We start from the raw sequence: 21,509 nt of genomic DNA on the forward strand, positions 1-21,509 counted from the left end.
CATAAAAAAATGCCTCAAGAAAAGGGCACTTGGCGCATCCCAGAGAAAAGGGGCAAGTGCTCAAGCCCCTTCTATCTGTTGGTCATAGCAGTGACATACCACAATTTAGCCTCTAATGACAAATTTCTTTAAAATTCAGGATAAACTAGTTTATAAAAGGATAACTTAGTGCTGAATGTGTGAACAGAACAGAACAGTGTCTAGAACTCAGTGTAATATTTTTCAGTAATTTAATGTTAGCCTGTATTTGCTGTACACCCAGTGGAAGAAGATATATATGTATTTTTAGGTTTATGTCAGCTGATGTTTCCTCTTTTTTATTCAAAAAATAATTTCCATGTCAACAACTTCCTCTAAACCTCTTCAGCGTTACTCATTTGCCTTTTTCCTGCTGTCACATCAGGTGGGCTCCGAAATCTTTTCGCATAAAATCATTTTAACAGGGACTGAGCAACATGCAAAGGTAGGCTGTTTGGCTGTATTTATGTTAGCGATTTACTTCGTTTCTCTGAATAAATGCTAAAATTACAGCTATAATATTGTAGATTTTTAAAACTCTGAATAAAAAATTATTATTCTAATGTGTAAAGATTTAAATTTTGTGAATGCCTATCTCTGTGGTTTTTGGAGGTGTTTAAGCCATGTGTACTTTTTTAAACAAACTATTCCTTGTGCGTAAATGTTGTGTTATTTATTTTATTTTATATTAATGTAAGATAATTAGAATAATATATTTTGAACATGTAAATATAACTCAAATAAGAAGAGAAAACTGTCTACGAAATGTTTATCCTCAAAAAAGAGTAGGATGAAGTATACACTTTTTCTGTTTCTGCCCCCTTATTTCAAATTCCATTATTTACAAGTCAGTATTCAGAATTCGACATAATATAGTCGATACATCAAAATGAGGACAAGTCTTCAATAGAATACAATGAGACAGCTCAGTCCCTGAGAGGAAAATTTCTTATATTCTTGCAATTTATTGTTTTTAAATATTCGTGCAAATGTTTGTATTGATGATCATTAACTTCATCTGTACAGGTGTTCCACACACTAACTCTGTGATATTTTACATTTGTCCTTACTACTGGCTTGCTGAACATAAAGATTCCTCTCGGTTCATTAGTATTTGGCCTTATTTGGAACAAGTTCTGAATATTGTGAGGCAAAGATTTATTTCCTGCTTTGTACATTGATTGTGCAGTTCTGAGTTCAGCCAAATCCTTAAATTTAAGAATATTACATTTAATAAAAAGTGGATTTGATAGTTTTTTTGAAGTGATTTTATTTAAATGTTACTTCACATCAGGCATCCCATTGCTAATATTATCATTATTAGTGGTGTAGCAGTTGTAGTATAAGGTGTAGAATTAGTATTAATATAATTGGCCTAACGGTCTTTGCCCTGGGTGGGTTCAGTCTTGGACATCCCGCCTTTTCTATTCTTTGGAACTAATATGGCCTCATGTGTTTCCAATAAAATTAATTAGAACTCTGTTACAATTTAGTTTTTGTTTTTGATTACCAATTAATAACAGTAACATTGATAACTCGTGTCTGCTGTTAAACATATTGGTCATATAGCAATGTGTATATAAAGCAGCAAATAATGTAAATATAAATACAAATATAAATACAATTTAATATGTAAATATTATAACATCTCACACCTTTGAATGTGACCCATTTTCTCGCTTTTTGTGGAAACAGGAAGTATAGATCAGTGGCGTCAAACTCATTTGATGGGTCAGACCAGTAACACTCCCTTTTCTGTCAGTGTAAGGAAGTTACATACTTAAAACCGGTCAGAGCAGCACGCTCCGTTTTGCATAACTAGTTTTTAAATCCGGTAGCATTGCAACCACGTCAGCTAGCGCAATATTTTTTTTTGCATATGAAACCGGAAGAGTTGTACTTACATCCATCCATCCATTATGCCATCAGCTTGTCCTCGGTCACAGTTTCCTTCCACATATAGCTTTGCAAAAACTGCATAAAAAGCACTTGCAGCAACAAAAACATAATATTCCAGAAACACGATTTGCCGATCCATCAGCTGTTTGTAACACTTCCTATGTCCATCAGCACAAACTATGGCATGTCCGCCATGACCTGCACGAAACCGGAAGTGACATCATTTTTGTGGAAATGTAGTTTTTTTTTTTACCATCAGGGCCTCATGAGCTTATACTGGTGTTTTTAAAAGTTATGTTTGACTTTCTGACTTTCTGTGTCGTTTCTGGGATGCTTAGGACTCATATTGCACTGCTGAAAATAGTTTATTTTGATGCATATGCTGCTTTTTTGCAAATTTACACTATAATATTTATTTTCGTTTTTCCTGCAGTATATAAAAATTGGTGTATTTCAAAAATAAAACTATGAAGACACTTAAAATAAATTTTCTGTGGTGGGAAACTATTTTGTGCAACTTTTTTGTATTTACAGTTTTGAGGGATAAGCCTCTTAAATTTCTCTAACTAGAAATATATGTTAAAAAAAACAAAAACAATTTTACATTTTGTAGTTTATTGCACTTTTTTGCAATTGATGTAATTACTATGCACTTAATGCATACATATTATTGAAATTTAGGCTGTAATGGTTGTAGTGATGTATAGCAACTTGAAATGCTCCCAAAAATGGCTCTACAGCATGTAAAAATATAATATAAGCTCTGGCGGACTTGGTTCTATGGTAGGTCTTAAAGGGTTAATAATTTGAAATCTGTCAGCATGACTCTACCAGAAAAAGCTCTCGCAGCTCATTGCCCAGACTGTCCAGTTTTTTTGTTGTTGTTTTCTTCCTTTTTTTCACATTCAGGCCTGAGAGATTCAGTTACAATAGAATAGAATAGAAAACCTTTATTATCCTACTAATGAGAAATTTGGGTGTTACACAGCTCTTATAGCAAGAGGAATATGAAATATAGAAGGAAGACACAAAGTGGTCCTATATACATAAACAACCATTCATGCCAGCAACAGCTGCTGGTAAGAATGACCTGTAGCACTCCTTCCTACGCTGTAGGCAGTGTAGGGACTAACGCGTTATTAAGTAACGCGTTACAGTAACTACATTATTATTGTGGTAACGAGCACGGTAACTAGTTATTATGCCAAAATCAGCAACGCGTTTACGCTACAATATTAAAATAAAAGTTTATTCAGCATAAAGAGTGGGTATATAAGATTATTTGTCTGTTGTCACTGGGTGGTGCTGAGGTCATATTCTGGGGTCAGCTTGTGTAAAGGAAGAAATACATGAGAAGTTTAATTCTCAAAGCGGAAATAAAATCCAATCCTTCCCCTCCTGACCGGTGCTTCAGGTTCTGAAGTTCTGCTTTTACATTTTTTCAGTCAACAGTTCTGCTGGTGGCTGACGTGCAATATAAAAAGACAAAGCTGTATAGACTAACAGGTTATCCAGCATAATATTTCACCTTTGATATTCAAATCAAAATTATAAAGAAGGAGACTCCTTAAATCCAAATCATTGTAATAAAAAGTGGCAGGAAACATCTTTGGGGTGGCTGTAGCTCAGGAGGTAGAGCAGGTCAGCTGCTGGTTGGTTGGTGGTTCTATCCCTGGCTACCCCTGTTTGCATGAAAAATATTCTTGGGCAAGATACTAACCCCAACTTGCTCTCCGATGCATCCATTGGAGTATGAATGCAGATGAATGATAGTTAGAAAGCACTCACCATAAAACAGTGCTTGTGTGAATGGGTGTGTATGGGGTGAATGTGGCGTGTTGTATAGAGCGCTTTGAATACTCCGGGAGAGTAAAAAAGCGCTATACAAGAACCAGTCCAAACTAGTTCACACATTTATTACTTCCAGGCTGGACTACTGTTTTTCATTATTATCAGGATGTCCTAAAAACTTCCTGAAAAGCCTTCAGTTAATCCAAAATGCTGCAGTGAGAGTACTGACGGGGACTAGAAAGAGAGAGCAGATTTCTCCTGTATTCGCTTCCCTTCATTGGCTTCCTGTTAAATCCAGAATTGAATTCAAAATCCTGCTCCTCACATACAAGCAATGTTCCCTCTAAGCTGCGCACGTGCGCAATTGCGCACAGCTGGCACGGTCTCTGCGCACAGAAAATCTGCGTTGCGCACAAAAAAAAATCTAACCTGAATTGAAATTAAAATTAATTAATTATTTAATACTTTAACAATTCTGTTTTGCAGTGTTAGTCAGTGAGTGACTGGCTGCTCCCGTATGGGATTAGAATGATGCCACCTTATCCCATAGTCCAGCCAATGATGCGATTCACATTTGTATATACGCAGCTAATAAACGTCGTTGACAGGCTATGGCAGCGTCCTTATGTGCCGACACCGGTGTTTTAGCGAGCAAAGCGGCGTGGCTGATGTGGAGTGAAGCCACGTTAATGACAACGTGGACAACCATTGGAGATGTGAGCAGGACAGATGGAACAACTGACGGGAAAAGTGTGGACTTTATACCAATTTTTTAATTGTGTTGATCGGCCACGTAAAACCAGAGTTAAGATAAAAAAGTTTTCAGGCCCCTCTTCTGTGGAACCAGCTTCCAGTTTGGATTCAGGAGACAGACACTATCTCTACTTTAAAGATTAGACTTCAAACTTTCCTTTTTGCTAAAGCATATAGTTAGGGCTGGACCAGGTGACCCTGAATCCTCCCTTAGTTATGCTGCAATAGACGTAAGCTGCCGGGGGATTCCCATGATGCATTGAGTTTTTCCTTTCCAGTCACCTTTCTCACTCACTATGTGTTAATAGACCTCTCTGCATTGAATCATATCTGTTATTAACCTCTGTCTCTCTTCCACAGCATGTCTTTTATCCTGTCTTCCTTCTCTCACCCCAACCAATCACAGCAGATGGCCCCGCCCCTCCCTGAGCCTGGTTCTGCCGGAGGTTTCTTCCTGTTAAAAGGGAGTTTTTCCTTCCCACTGTCGCCAAAGTGCTTGCTCATAGGGGGTCATATGATTGTTGGGTTTTTCTCTGCATCTATTATTATAGGATATACTGTACAATATAAAGCACCGTCAGGCGACTTTTGTTGTGATTTGGCGCTGTATAAATAGAATTGAATTGAATTTACCATATTTGGGAAAACTTTATCAAGAGTTAATCTAACAAAGGTTAGTTTGTCAATTTTCTACTACTTTACCCATATTTTGATTTGACCAGTGTATATTTTGGTAATATTTTTTTATTTGAATTATCATGGACAGGCGAAATGTAACCCACTCCTGAGTAAGTACACCTCACTCTAGGTTCAGTAGTCAAGTATGAGTGCATGTGATGATAACACACACGTTTTTGAGTTAACTCTAAACAATCTTAATGCAACAACAGATAACAATTACAAGACAGAAATTACAACCTGAGGCCTTCACTAAAAAGAAGAGGAACAAGAGAAAACTCTTCTTTTAATCTCTTGAAATGATGTTTAAAGGGTATTTGGTTAGTTGCAACTCCACCTTTCAGTCCAACCCAGTAGTCTAACAAAATATACTTGGGTTACCACACAAACATATATATTGGACAACTTTCATTATCAAAAAGGAAAGTTTTAAACCTAATCTTAAACGTAGAGATAGTGTCTGTCTTCGAATCCAAACTGGAAGCTGGTTCAACAGAAGAGGGGTCTGAAAACTGAAGGCTCTGCCTCCCATTCTACTTTTAAATACTCTAGGAACAACAAGTAGGCCTGCAGTGTGAGAGCGAAGTGCTCTAATAGGGTGATACGGTAGTAAAAGATCATTAAGATAAGATGGGGCCTGATTATTTGTGGCCTTATATGTGAGGAGCAAGAATTTAAATTTAATTCTTGATTTAACAGGAAGCCAATACAGGAGAAATATGATCTCTCTTTCTAGTCCCTGTCAATACGCTATTTGCAGCATTTTGGATTAACTGAAAGCTTTTCAGGGAGTTTTTAGAACCTCCTGATAAAAATGAATTATCAGGCAATATCATTATGTGTCATTGTCATAAGGTTTGCTTTATCTCCCATCCACGTCTCAAGAGCGTGGAGGGGGCAAACGCTTTTACACAGGGCGGTGTAGGTCTGACAGAAAGGAGAGTTTCACTGGTCCTGCCCACCCACTTAAGATCAATGTAAAACGTGTTTTACACCACTGCTCTCTAGCGTTTATACTCGGGAGTTAAAATGGGCTGGAAGGAGTTCAGGTGTCTTGGTTGTGTTTTGGTTGTGGTACTTAAGAATCTAGATGGAGATACAGAAGAAGATTCTGTTACACAGTGTGTTGCTAGCTAAAGGTAAAGCTGCTGTATTTCATGGAGAGAGAGAAGAGTGTGAGATCAATTCATTCAGAGATCCAGAAAGTTGTAGAAAGACAGACAGGACAGGAGAGGGAGAAGACAGGTCAGATTTAAAGATAAGCACTGCTCAGTGACGCTTGATAAACTGCAGGTTGCTGTCAATTGTAAAGACAGTATAAACAGTGTCAGTGTATAGGGGATGGACATCAACCATGATAGCTTGTGAAACTGCTGACATCCTGCACAAAGAAAAGCAGCTGAAGTTATTAATTATTGTGAGAACTAGGGAGAAGTTAAAGAGGAAGACCTCAGAGGACAACTATGTAGTAAAGGAGGACATGCGGAGGGTTGGTGTGAGAAAGGAGAATGCTATGGTTTGGGTGAGATGGAGGAAGATGATCCAGTGTGCCAAACCCTAAAGCAAGCAGTCACATAATAATAATAATAATAATAATAATAATAATAATAATAATAATAATAATAATAATAATAATTATTGTTGGTGATGTTTCTCCATCAGTGCTGTTAAGTATTTTTCCGAAGAAAATTATCTGTGTCCTCGTAGACTTTAGACAGTTGTTAGAACCCACAGATTTCACAAAAATGTGTCTCTTAAATTCAAAAGTCTTATGTTTTAGTGCTTCTTAATAACACCTTAAGCTCATCAGGCAGTATTTGCTTTGACGGAGGGTGAACTTCTTCCATAACCTAAACTTATTATTGTTTGTAAAGCACAGATACTGTTTTAAATTAATTCTCTGCACTTCACAGCATGAAGTGGTGGCTTCTCTTTTGGCTGGTGTTTTTCCTGTCACACCAACCTTCTGCATGTCGTAGGTCACCACCAGTCTGTAGAAATCAACGACGTCCACCAGGTCAGGATTTCTGCAAGGCCAAGTGCAGAAGTAAGATGCTTTTCTATTAATATTTAAGGCTCATGTTTCCATGCCTCAGGTCAAGTGAAACATTCTGTAGAACTTTTAATTAACTCAATGTTATAAAAATGTGTTTATGATTAATTAATTTATTAATTTATTTTTTACAGGGAATGGCAAATGCTGTATGGAACTTTTAGACAACATTTTTAAAAACAGAAGCTGTGATGGCGCTGTCAAGTAAACACTTTCCTTCTAAATAACTTTTTTTGAGTTTTCTATTTTGAAAAACTGTTAGATTAAATATGTGTATAGGAGCAAAATCAAAAGGGTTGAGATGTTAATGTGTTTCAGATGGTTTATGGCAGGGGTGTCAAACTCAATCAGACAAGGGGCCAAAACCCAAAGCACACTTTAGTTCGCAGACAAACAGGATTTACTGAACATATTAAAACTGAAAGTTTTCTTTAACATAAATATGAACAAAAACAGGACAGGATACAATATTCTTTCTTAGAAAATGACTGAAATAACTAAAAAATACATCCTGTCAAATGTATAAAGATTTAAAATATGAAGGTGCTCCAAAAATGAAAATAAAAACAGGTCACTAGTGTCCCGTTATGTTGCCACTGTATCAGCTCCATTTGAACCTGCAAAAATGCAGTTCTGTCGTCGGCAGCAAATGGGTTGTGATGCAGCTTGAAATTTATTTTCTTTTTCTGGTTTACTTTCCAAAGCACAGTGTGCACTCATAAGTGCAGCTTTACTTGAAACTCCTTCTCTGCATTTCCTCATTCTGCTCACAAACTCTTTTCCCTGACTTAGTTTCTGCACCTTTGTAAAATACACCATGTTGCCAAACTCTAAATCTATTTTCCGGGATTTGACCCGCTGGCCTTGACTTTGACACCTTTGGTCTGTGGTGTGTAATTAATGTAAGATTTTTAATCAGAATGTGGCATTCTGATTTTTTTTTCTTATCCTTTTCTTTTTTTTCTTATCCTTTTCAACAAGGACCATTGAGAAGCTGCAAGAGTTTCTAGAGGAAGAAGAAATAAACGGGACCAGTTCATCAATTATTTCTAACACTGTTGTTGCCCTACAGTATAAACCCAATGATACCTTTAAAGGCCTCGACATTTATGCCAGCGATAATCAGGTGTTTAAAAAATAATTTCATAGTGTAATGTGACAATGATATTTTAAGCTGTTCACATCTTTTAGCAGCAAAACTGGCAATATCTGTTTTGTCTAACTTTTTGGTCTTGAAAACTGCTGGGAATGGTTGAGATTGTTTACATCCTATTGATGTCCAAATGTGCATGTATTTTTAGTTACTTTTGTCCTTATTGTCCCTAAGCCACAAAACAGCTTGTTTGATATTGCTTTTGCTATGAAATATCTGAACATGTTCTTTATACTGTAGATTAAACTTTCCTGCTGCTTTGCATTTCGGAGTCTGTGAACTTTAATGACTTTCCTCAAGTTCCAGCAATTTGAGATCATTTGGACTAAAATGGCTGAAGAGCAGTTTTGGATTTCCATGAAATTTATAATGCACGTTTAGATATATGCTAAGTTGAGAATAATGTTACTGTTATTCACATCATCTTCCTGTTTTTGGCACGATGATGCATATGCAGGTACAACCAGGCCAGCCTCTTCCAAGCAGCAGAGTGAGAGTTCAGCTGCCGAGTGAACTGAGAGCTGGACCAAAAAACAAGATTGTGTTCTGCATGATTAAGTGGCCTGAAATAAACCAGGTCAGAAATTAAACTCTGTTATACAAAATTCTGAATTTTATACAGACATAGATTTTACACTGTAAATTAAACTACTATAGTTTGTTGATTTAGCTTGTTTTAGCCAAGTAACATTACTAAAAAAAATATTTTTAAATAGGCAAACATTTGGTCCATATTTATTTTTATCTTCCAGTCATTTAACATTATTTATTATTAAGAAACCTTTGTCTCACTATCTTGATAACAGACCTTCATCTGAGCACTCAAACCTGCCACCATTCAGCTTGAGTCACATTATTTAAAAACAAACAAACAAACAAAAATATAAGCGTATATACATAATTGACCCTTGACATTACAGAAGTAAAGCAGGAGACAAATAATAGATTTTTTACTTAGTGCAGACCTCTAGGAAACAGCTAAAGTAACATCCACATAAAGGCCCCAAGGTCTCATAGTTTTCTGTAGTAAAACACTGCATTGTAATAAAATCAATTCTACACACTTTACATGTCAATTGTTTTAATTTAGCTGCTTATAAACCAAAAGTGTCTCAGCCTCAGCTTCATTTGGAAATATATGATAATTATCAGATAGAGTTGCTGGCAGAACAGTAAAGTGATTGTTTTTATGTTCATGTCAGGAAGACAGATGCGTAGATTTTATAAAGATTTATTTGGAACCTGTTGTGCCTCTGCACATCAAACTAGTGACAAAAATATGGCAATTTATTTTGAGTTAACTCGCACAGATAACTTCATGTGGAGAAACAGCTTTAAAACTGCAATGATTATTTACCCTGCTGTGTATTCAAAATACCTTTATACCATATAATAGCATTTCTCCCAAGCTACAAATATTAATTCATATATGCAGTACATGAAAACTCCAACACATGTAACAATGTACAAATAACTTTGTGTCCAGTACGTTATTGCCTCCATGATTTAATAAATGGATTGGATGTGTCTCATGAAGGAGTAATAAGTTTGGACTTAACATTGTTCTTTATGGTTTAATGTCTTCATATTTTAAACATAAAAGAATGTTTTGCCACAGGAACATTAAGTGAAATAGTGTTAGTCATTTATTTATTTACATTAAATTAGTTTAATTTAATACATTAAAAGATAGCTATGGGAACTGCTCTAATCAGTAAGAGTTAATCAATTTGTTCAACTTTCAAACAGGAAGAGGATGAGTTATATATTTAAACGCAAATGTGCTGAAGGTCTTTAGCAATAATGCACAAAATATAAATGCGGTATATATTAAAGACACTTCTATGTATATTTTTATGTAGAAAAGTTGGTACACCAGGGAAAAATCACTACAACCTTTTAATAAAATGTAAATTACATTAAAATTATTTCATAATAGACAAAAAATCTTAAATAAATATTTTCTCAAAAAACAAACTGATGAATGTGTGTTTTATTGTAGACTGACGTTTATGACAGAAGACTGGTTGGCTTGAGTGTGCAGGGCAAGAGGATATCAGGACTACAGCAGCGTGTCAACATCACCATAAACCTAACCAAGGAAATAAATGTACTTAATGTTGTCATTTACTGCAGATGTGCCTTTTACAATATTATATTATTAAATATATTTTATCTTTTGTTTAGCAAAAGTTAATAAAAAAAGGTAGGCATATATAGTATTTAAACATGCAATATTTCTGTGTCACAGGTCACCCAAGAACCCTCGTGTCAGTTCCTTGACTTCTCAACAAACAGTGAGTAACCAAGCATCACATCTGCCAAGAATAATGTAAAACATTAATATTTTTTTTAAATAAAATTCAGTCATTGTTGTTTGTGGTTTGTCTTAAGATCACAAAGCTGATCTGATCTGACTTGGATATAAAAACATCTTATGTATAACTGATCTCTATTTCTGATGTATCAGCTTTTAGTGAGGATGGATGCATTACTCTATGGACTCGTGGTCAGAATGATGTCACCTGTTCCTGTGACCATCTCACATACTTCTGTGTGCTCATGGTAGGATTGTTTGTTTGTTTGTGTTTCAGTATACAAAATGTCATGCCATATCTTGAGAACTAAGGAACCTTTCTTCAACAAAATACAGTCATAAAATTGCACAAAGAAGTTAATCCATCTCTTCATTTGCCATCTGCATCTTGGGTTTCTATAAAATTTTCCATCCAATTTGCTCTAAAGGTGGCAGATCCATTTCTGGATGTAGTATGTGTAGTGTCATGTTTGAGATCTATTGCTAAATTCAGCCCTGTGTTCTTTATAAACAGTGTTGGGACTAACGTGTTATTAAGTAAAGTGTTACAGTAACTACGTTATTATTGTTGTAACGAGCACAGTAACTAGTTATTATGCCAAAATCAGGAACGCGTTAGTCGTTACTGGGATTTAGATAGGGTCGTTATTCGTTACTACGTGTGGCGGCTATCGCGGAGCTTCCACAGATTCAGTAATATTAGCAAGTGGTGGAGGCCAGCAGGTGGATGAGGGAAAGGGGACGCAGGAGGAAGAGAGAGCCGAGGCGGCCGCCGGTCTGAGTGTCAGGTGAGCTGAACTTCAGGTAAGAAGGTATGACCTGCAGTCTATCTGGGTCAGATATAAACCAAGTTTAAGGCAAGTTTATTTTCGTTATGCTGACTCTTTCGTCCTCAGTACTAGGACGAGGAGTTTCTATACAGCTGGGCAACATGCTATGATGTTACTGAGCTGAAAAGGAGCACAGTTTGTCCTGGACTTCATGAAAAAGACACAAAGCTGAATTTATTCTGTCTTTGCTGCACAGCTGCCTCTTCTTCTCTCATTCTCTCTCCCTCCCTCCTGTTTCTACTTCAATCATGAAACTGATCAATGATCAGCTGATTGGCTTTTCTCTCGTGTTTATTTATTGCCCACTTTGCGCCCGAAAGAAGAAACCAGCGGATGTCGCGTTAAACAACAGCAGCACGTTTAAGCTTGATCAGCTCTTGTTAGAATTTATTTAATATTAATTTCTAGTATCAGCTGATGTTTGCTGGAGCCACAGCTGTAAAAGCTGCTGGTCATGATATCGGTTTGGATATGTGGTGAGAGGGAAACATGAAGATGAAACCAGGAGACGTCCTTACTGAATCATCAGAGCTGAACAGGTGATGGAGAAACAGGTTTACCTTATAGGTGACATGAATGAGTTGAAGGGAAGTTATGAACTGTTTCTGAGAGACAAATAACACCAGCATCCTTTGTAGCTGACAGCTGGTAACTGTGCAGGGGCGGGTCTAGCAAAGTTTTGCCAGGGGGGCCAGGTAGGGCATTAACAGGGAGAGGGGGCACAAAGAAATACTTTTCTTTCTTATTCTCATTTAAAATATCTCGCTTTTAAAAAATAATTATCTGAATCTTACAACAAATGATTGATAGATTGATACATATATACCATGAAAACAGTGTACATCACTGTCACAACAGTGTTTGCTTTCATTCAAAGGCTTTATGATTTTTCCTATAATAGTGGGCCGGTCTCTAGTCAAAACGCAGATTGTTTGTCCCATCAATTTAAAAAAAAAAAAAAAAAAATTTGCTGGGAGTTTTAGAGCCCTATTAGTTAGGTTGCTTATTCTTTAAAATACCAGAATAGGAAGGATGGAATAGGTTTAAGTTTATTAGATTGATCAGTGTTGCTGAACTATGAAATATTTTGGGTGCAGTGCATTTTTTGCATACAGGTATAACAGAATAGCTTTAGTGTTTTTTTTTTAACTTGAGTATGAACTTATACAAAATGCAGCAAGATATTAAAAAATTGTTTTTTATTGATTAAAAACACACTATATCGGATTCATATCGGTATCGGCAGATATCCAAATTTATGATATTGGTATTGGTATCGCACATGAAAAAGTGGTATCGTGCCATCTCTAATAGAAATGCACCATTATACAGTACACAAATCCTCTCTTCTTAAGCAAAAGACTGTAACTAACGTCCACAGCATACTTCTACCACTAGATGGCAGAAATGGCACAAAAAAACAAAGACAGAAAAAAAAGAGTAATTGTAAAGTTCCATGCAAAGTATTTACCCCCAAAAGTTTCATTTTAAAGAATTAAAAGTTAAATTATTTATAGTATACTTACTGTGAGGTTATTATTACTGATACATTAACGTAAAATTAGCAGTGTTGTGTTAAAACTAGCAGAGGTGAAATCGATTTAATGTGCCAGTACGTATTCAATTTTAAATGCCTATTGTTACAACAGCACCTATTAACTACATTAAAAAATACTAATGTATAACAAATAGAAACAGCACAAGTTAGAGATAGTAAAGGTAAACATCTGGTGAATTAAAAACTGTTAAATGTCATCAAAATGTACCATGAAGTTGAGGATTTGTATATCTTGTATATACAGGATAAGTAAAACTTAAAATATCCGTCCTGCTAATAATGTGACAAGATAACATGAATATGTATTTCTCTACAGGTTTCTGCTGTTATTTCAAACAAAGACATGGAAATACTATCATACATTACAATGATTGGCTGTAGCTTTTCTCTTGTTGCCCTGGTCATCACCGTTTTACTTTTCATCACAAACAGGTAATTTATTCTTCTCTGGTTGTATTTTCCAGACTCTAATTATTTTTTCCCTTTTCGGGATCTGAAATGAGTAAATTCCACCTTGTATTTATTATTATTTACTATATATTTACTTGTATTTTCTGGCACATTTGTGCACCAATGTGTTTCTTTTTTGCTCCTTCCCATTTTTTTTCCCTTTTTTGTCAATTTTTTCTCCACCATCTGTGTTTTGCAAAGGTCATCGTTTTTCATTCTTTTGTAAAATTTTAATTTAAAGATAAAGATATGACCGATAGAAAGTTATTTACAACAAATCCCTTCTTCTCTGTCCAACAGGACGCTCAGAAAAGATCTTTCTATGAACATCCACATCAATCTCGTCATCGCCTTGATCCTCCTCAACCTGCACTTCCTGCCCAGTCAGGCAGTGGCAGCACACACCTCCAATTGGCTCTGTTTCTACACGGCTCTTGTCCTTCACTACTCCCTGTTGGCCACTTTCACCTGGATGGCCTTGGAGGGGTTCCACCTCTACCTTCTCTTAGTCAAAATCTTCAACATTACAGTCAGCAGATACATTCTCAAACTCAGTGTGGTGGGATGGGGTAAGTGGAATCCTTCAAACAGGAAGCGGTGGTTATTAGCAGTGTTGGGCAAGTTACTTTGAAAAAGTAATTAATTATAGTTACTAGTTACTTCTTCAAAAATGTAACTGACTCAGTTACTGAGTTACAAGATCCTAAAAGTAATTAATTACATGAAAAGTAACTATTAAGTCACTTTAAAAAAATGTTTTACCCTCTGGGGTATAATTGGCCATTTTTAACCACTTTTGATTTTACCTCTACATTTGACCTTTAAAAACTATTTACTTTGCTTTGTCTAGTATCATTCTTTTCAGCACAACCTCACATCTGAATTTACAGTTATGTTTTCATTTTGACATACTGTATTAACACAATTGATCTAAAACCAGACAAAAAAAACATAAAATCTGAGTAGAAAGTTATATTTTTTACTGCAGCAACCACAAACATGTTTAATGAATCATATTTCAGAACTTTAAATGCAAATATAAATTATCCATTTTAAAATCCTATGCACAAGTTTTGCCAACAGCAGAGTTATCTGCTGCAATTTACCTTTTACCCTCTTTTTAAAAAAAACAAAACATTTCAAACTGTTGACATAACAATCAGCTGTTCTTCAATAAGATGCCGCAAATTATTTGTGCCACTCCAAAAAATCATTTCTGTCCACTATAAAGGAGAACAGCCTGATACCTGCAGGTCTGAGAGCAGCAGGTGTATCACTCCTGTTTCTACCTGGAGACAGCAGTCGCCTCATTGTTCTGACACACAACACAAAACTATCTACAACACAACACACTAACTACACAAGACAACACATTAACTACACACTCCAAACACGCTAAACGTCACAAATCTCTCACATCTCAAAACTCGCTCTCTCTCTTTTTCTGCTGTTTCTCTCTCGCTCTTTCTCGTGGTCACTCCTAAAACTTCCCCCTCTTCCTAAACAACCAAGTGTCATGTTGCCATATCATTTTTGATTGGTCGACATGGTGCATTTTTCCACAAACACGAACGGGCTGTTTTCTGTTTTATTTTTTGGTCATAAGCAGAGAGTGCTTGCTAGCGCTGTCCTTAGACAGTAAACGTGACGAAACTATTGAGGAAAAAACGCCGCGTATATATTGATTATCATGACTCTGGTTTTACGTGGCCTATCAACACACCTGGTATATATCACCTTGTTGCTTTGTCATCTTGAAGTGGTCATATGATTGGCTTACCACGATTACTTTATTCCTCCTTAGTCAAACAGCAGCACTCATGCGAAGGTTTACCCCCTTATAGAATAGAATAGAATAGAATAGAATTCAACTTTATTGTCATTGCACATGCACAGGTACAGGGCAATGAAATGCAGTTTGCATTCATCCAGAAGTACTTTAGCCATGATATAGATATATTACAATATATGTAAGCTCCAGGTGTTGTGCCAAAAAGTGATTGTGATTGCCATCCGCCGGAGCGCGCACAGCTGCTGAAAGCTGTAGCGCCGTTAGTAACGCCGTTACTTGTGATGCCATTATTCGCATCACTGGTTATTAGTCAGCAAACTTCAGAGTGACTAATCGATTCTTGTGTTTCAGGTGTTCCTGCAGTGATTGTGTCAGTGGTGGTGATCATAGACAGACGCTTTTATGGCCATGTCCTTCTAGACAGGTCAAACCGTGATGACACTAAAATGTAAGGAAAACCTTTTAAAGGGTGAAAAATTAGGAATTATAATTAATGTTGACTTATTAACTGTTTTGGATGTGTATTAGAGATTCAATATATATTTCAATGTTTTAAATTGTCTCGTACAGCACTTTGGTCAACGCTCCTGTTGTAATTAAATGTGCTAATGTGCTATATAAATAAATAAACTATAACTATACTATCACTGTCTGTTTCCTTTCTTTGTAGATGCTATATATCTAATGAAATAGTGAAGGCGGTCACTACTACTGGACTGTTCACCATGGTGTTCCTCTTTAACATGATCATGTTTATGGTGACAGTCAAGCGTGTTTTGAATGTTGGGTATAACAAAGAGGTATGAGTTATTCTTGCAATCTTTTTTAAATGAACATTAACCATTGATATTTCCAATAATTTCCAAATCCTTCCACAACATTGTATCCCTTGATAAGCCAGAACCAATAATTAACAATGAGATATTTCTCATTTTATTTTCATTCATTTTTAAAGGACTCTTTTTACAGGAAATAAACACTGATGGATTGTTCACATCAATCTCAGTTTATATAAAAGCCAGATTGGCTTTTATATAAACTGTTTACATTCGATTAATATTTAAAGTCAGTACTTAAAACTTTATACACACTGTCTATAAAAAAACAAGTGACATACTGGTTAGACACTGAAGAACAGCTTTTGTTCATACACAACTCAAGGCCTCTGTTAGCTTCAGATTGTCAATAACCTGCTGTGTCTTATGTCATTGTGTATTTGACAAATTAGTTTGGGCAGCTTCACCATAAACAGGCCAGGAAAGCAATTTGCGCCCTGCTGGGTGTCAGCGTTCTGCTCGGGATTACCTGGGGCCTGGTTTTCTTCTCATTCGGTTACCTGACCACTGTTGGCCTCTACCTCTTCTGTGTTCTGAACTCCCTGCAAGGTCAGTATAGTTTGCTCCTATTCATTTATCTCACTTCTTTAACGACTTCGGTCACTGTGAGTGCTGAAGCTGGCATTTTTTACATGCATATGCAGCGCCAGGGTAACAATGCATTAAACAACAGCCATTTGGCTGCTGTTTATGCTATATATGGTATTTTTTACAAAATCATATGTTGGGGTCTTATTTTAGGTTTATGAAACCTGTTTATGCTCATAAACAGTTAATATAGGCCAGTTTGGGAATGTTACAGTGTTGGGATTGAATGAGTGATGCATAATATTAATATACATCCTTATACTTGGAGCAGATTTTTGACATTACTGTTATATACTCTGTATGAAACAGGAATGTCTGAAAGAGTTGAATATCGGTTTCGTTTGCATGATTTGTACTTCTTGTACACAGCCTAAACCTATTTCACCGTTTCTCCGCTGTATGCTGTGCAGGGTTCTTCATCTTCCTGTGGTTTGTGAAGTCACTGAGAAAGGGTAAAAGCTCCGCCCCTAAGATAAGCAGTGAAGCAACTTCCCCCAACAAAAAGCTTGACAAAAACGAACAGCTCAAGAACTGAGTTGTTGGAATTTTTTTCTGATATTATTATTTCTGCTTTAGGTTGTTTACAGCGACCGATTTTTAAATGATTTAAATGAATGTGATATTTGTGAAATTTTTAAAGGCACTATTTAAATGTTATGTTTGATGCTTTGTGATTATAACAAACTATACATCCAGTGTAAAATAGGGCACTTCTGGGAGTGAAAGTTATAAATGCTGATATGATGCATCTTCATTCATTTTGTGTGTGAACCAACTGCCATTGGTTTCAGTAGCCTGAGTAATTTTGATATTGTCATGCAGATTACACCATCACTGTTGTGTTTTGCTGTATACTTATATCCTATTTCATGTGATATTTGAAATATCTTTCCTATATCTTCTTATCACATATATAAGATAAAATATATGAATCCTTTCAATAAAATCATGTATATTTGAACCTCTATTTGCACACATTGTGAGTTGCATACATTCACATTTCACTAAAATCTGTGTTTATGAATGCAGTCATATTGCTGCCTGATGTTTTGAACTATTGAACATTTATTCCAACTGCAGCTATAAAGACAGAAGCTTCTTTAACAGGCTGAAATTTAAATATGACAGTTATGTAAGTGGCTAAAGTAAATAGCTTTTATCAAAAGATAGTCCAAGTTTAAACTATACTCTTTCTGTACACATTGGTGTTTCTGCCTCAGGTCATTGGTGTAGTTGATGATAGGGAGTTGGTTTAACCACATTCAGGTCTCTAAAAGCATCACTTACACTTAAAATTGTCCGGACATTAAACTCAGCCTACAGTAACCAGATGCCAAGAAATAAGGCTCCTACAATAATACAGTAAACAGAGAAAAGCCCAACAATCATATGACTCCCTATGAGCATAATAACTAATGATTAAATGCAGAGACGTGTATAAACACGTAGTGAATGAAAAGGGTGGCTGAAGAAAAAGCACTCACTGATGTGCTGTTTGAGTGAGTCAAGATATTTAACAGTAACAGCTTTGAAAGTTATAACACATGGTGACACAATGTATATGTCAAGCTTTTATAAACACTGGAATAAGTGTCTATATGACTACCGCCCAGTAGCCCTCACCCCCATCATCACAAAGTGCTGCTAGTCCTAGCACACTTCAAATCCTGCCCACCCCACCCTGGACCCCCACCAATTTGCATACCGTCAGAACAGGAGCACAGAGGATGCAGTCTCCATCGCACTGCACTCTGTCCTATCACACCTGGACAACAACAACACCTACGCCAGAATGCTGTTTCTAGACTTCAGCATTCAATACAATCCTCCCCTCACAACTCATCAGGAAACTGACAGACCTGGGCATCAGTTCCCTCATGTGCAAATGGTTACTGGACTTCCTGACCAACTGCCCCCAACATGTCCGGCTGGATAACCACTGCTCATCTACAATCACAATGAACACCGGTGTACCACAAGGCTGTGTGATGAGCGCTTTCCTCTACTCCCTCTTCACCCACGACTGCAGACCTACCAGTGGTTTTAACATCATCATTAAGTTTGCAGATGACACCAGAAACGATGTCCTCAGCTATTCCACAGAAGCAAAAAATGTGGTTAGTCAGGACCTGATAGGTTAGTTTCTTGATCACTAATATGCAAATTGCGATGGCCACTGATCAGTATCCACTGATCAGTATCCAATACTGATCAGTATTTATTTATTTATTTATGTATCTATTTATTTATCTAACATTTTTGTGCAGTATTCAAAAAATAACACAAATACAAATTGGATTTAAAATTCTGGTTCTCACCACTTATTTCTGTGGAATATTTTTTTTAATTTACCTCATATTTTAGATTTTCTTCCATTTTTTCTGCCTTGTCGTGTATAAGACCTCCAGTTTACATGAAGTCGTTATACCAACCACAAAGATCATTTGTAACACATGATTCAGAAAAATTCTATTATTTTATAATTTTTTGTAATTTTTTGTAATTATAATTTTTTATAATTTTTTTTATAATGTTTTGGGCTTTTAAACCCCAAAACACGCTGTGCCAAAAATTGGTCCACCCCAAGGATCGGCTCCTCCAATACAAACAGAGTAACATAGTGTACGCTGTTAAGTGCAGGAGGATTGCCAGGATTTATACATCGGGGAAACCAAACAACCTCTGGCAAAGAGGATGGCACAACACAGAAGAGCTACCTCGTCAGGCCAGGACTCTGCAGTCTATTTACACCTACAGGCCAGTGGACACTCTTTCAAGGATGAGGATGTAACATCCTGGACAGGGAGGAACGCTGGTTTGAGCGTGGAGTCAAGGAGGCCATTTACGTGAAAAGGGAAAGACCATCTCTGAATCGAGGAGGGGGCCTAAGGGTACATCTTTCGCCATCTTACAATGCTGTGATTGCAGCCATTCCCCAACTCTCTGTGAATGGGACTCATGGCCATTGATCAGTGGTCTTTGATCAATGGGTTTTGGTCAGTGGTTGTTGATCAATGGTCATGAGAATTTGCATAATTATGATTAAGGAACTGACCTCCCAGCCCATTGTTCCTTCAGTGGGCTGGTTTCAGTCATTATGCAAATGTACTGTTTATAAGATTGGGGAAAGCGGCAGTCAGCTGAGACTGAAGAAGTCACTTGGATGAGTGACGAAACGTTTCTTCCAGAAAACGCTACGTCCAGATGAACAGAATCAACTTTTGGATACCAATGCAAACAGAACAGATTCACATTCAACACATTCAAACTGACTCATCAGGTAACAAGAATATTCATAAAACTGCCTAGACTAGCATATGGATGCTACCCACCACATGGAATGGAAAGATAAAGTTAGCTTCCAAAAACAACTCCCCTCGACACAAGTTCAAATGGTAAATGGCCTGTATTTGTATAGCGCTGTACTAGTCCCTAAGGACCCCAAAGCACTTTACACATCCAGTCATCCACCCATTCACACACAGGTGATGGCAAGCTACACTGTAGCCACAGCCACCCTGGGGCACACTGACAGAGGCGAGGCTGCCGGACACTGGCGCCACCGGCCCTCTGACCACCACCAGTAGGCAACGGGTGAAGTGTCTTGCCCAAGGACACAATGACCGAGTCTGTCCAAGCCGGGGCTCGAACCGGCAACCTTCCGATTACAAGGCGAGCTCCCAACTCTTGAGCCACGATCGCCCACCGCCCCTCCCCCCCGTGCCCAGCGCAAAGGTGCGGAGTGAAGCGGAAAAGAAGTGCGAGAGAGAGGGTGAGAGAAGGAAAAAAAAAAATCGGAGCCGGCTCGCGTCGTTCACGTCAAAGACCCGGCTCTAAGAGCCATTTCGTTCGCGACCGACACATCACTATTGCAGAGATGTTTGAAGGGGCAGGTGCGTAAAGTTAAAAAGGGTCACATAGAAGCAGGCTGAATAACAACAACGCACATTCATCAAGAATCTAATATGGAATCACATCCTAATATATGATGCCTACCATCACTGCTGACAATAATGGACAATGACACCCACGCCCTTTATAACACACTAGAAAGCTAGCAGCAACAGGTTCCATCAACCTCGCTGTCTGAGGGAACGTTACAGGAGATCATTCCTTCCTGCTCCGATCAGACTCTTTAAATTATCCACTTGGGTCAGAGCCACACATGTACAGGAACAGAATTAATCACATCTTTACGCACCCTGTCACTTTTTTACACCATGACATATATTTGGAAACATATGTGTCCTTTTACATTTATGTATATATATATATATATATATATATATATATATATATATATATATATATATTTTTGTCCCGTTTTGGATCTTTGGATCTTTAGCCATCAGAATTGTTGTCTTAAGGCCAAGAAAGATGCCAAGAAAGATGCCAAGCGGATTTATTTTACCAAGTGGATCATCATGGCCTTGCCATATTGGAGGGAGAGAAAGAAAAACAGAGGGGAGAAGAGACGGTGAGAAAGGGGGGAAGAAAGAAAGAAAAACAAACAAAACACCTGGATCACCTGTATGGAGAGAAAAAAAAAAGAAGAGAAAACAAACAAAAAAGAGCAACATAATAAAAAACAGCACCATCACAATAAACTAGCTAGCAGTAGATAACAGTAGATACTAAATATTAAACGCTATTGTGCAGCACGCAAGATAGACAGCGCACAATGTGCTTTGAGGCAGCAGCCACGAAAGGTGTAGTTTGCGTCTGTGAACACTCGTGTGCACACCTGTGTGGATCAGCATGCTTGTATTCCAAAGGTTTCTCCATGTAACGAT

The 21,509-nt window shown here is 37.1% G+C and overlaps 1 protein-coding gene across 1 annotated transcript; it reads left to right on the top strand.

Moving 5' to 3' along the window:
* Positions 1-5,197: 5,197 nt before the first annotated feature.
* On the top strand, positions 5,198-17,698 carry LOC146526171 (adhesion G-protein coupled receptor G1-like). The gene is made up of 12 exons (XM_085182533.1): positions 5,198-7,396; positions 8,174-8,318; positions 8,803-8,922; positions 10,348-10,455; positions 10,597-10,642; positions 10,816-10,910; positions 13,367-13,482; positions 13,801-14,069; positions 15,644-15,740; positions 15,963-16,092; positions 16,521-16,677; positions 17,127-17,698. Exons 1-12 carry the CDS (start codon positions 7,344-7,346, stop codon positions 17,249-17,251), a joined length of 1,461 nt encoding a protein of 486 aa, XP_085038659.1. The 5' UTR covers positions 5,198-7,343; the 3' UTR covers positions 17,252-17,698.
* The last annotated feature ends 3,811 nt before the right edge of the window (positions 17,699-21,509 follow it).

Source organism: Neolamprologus multifasciatus, chromosome 1 (assembly GCF_963576455.1).
Source record: "Neolamprologus multifasciatus chromosome 1, fNeoMul1.2, whole genome shotgun sequence".
Lineage (NCBI taxonomy): Eukaryota > Metazoa > Chordata > Actinopteri > Cichliformes > Cichlidae > Neolamprologus > Neolamprologus multifasciatus.

Coding starts and splice junctions, on each gene's coding strand:
- LOC146526171 (XM_085182533.1), top strand. CDS start 7,344: ATGGAACTTTTAGACAACATTTTTAAAAACAGAAGCTGTGATGGCGCT. Junction 7,397..8,173: donor AGCTGTGATGGCGCTGTCAA/GTAAACACTTTC, acceptor CTTTTCAACAAG/GACCATTGAGAAGCTGCAAG. Junction 14,070..15,643: donor ACTCAGTGTGGTGGGATGGG/GTAAGTGGAATC, acceptor CTTGTGTTTCAG/GTGTTCCTGCAGTGATTGTG.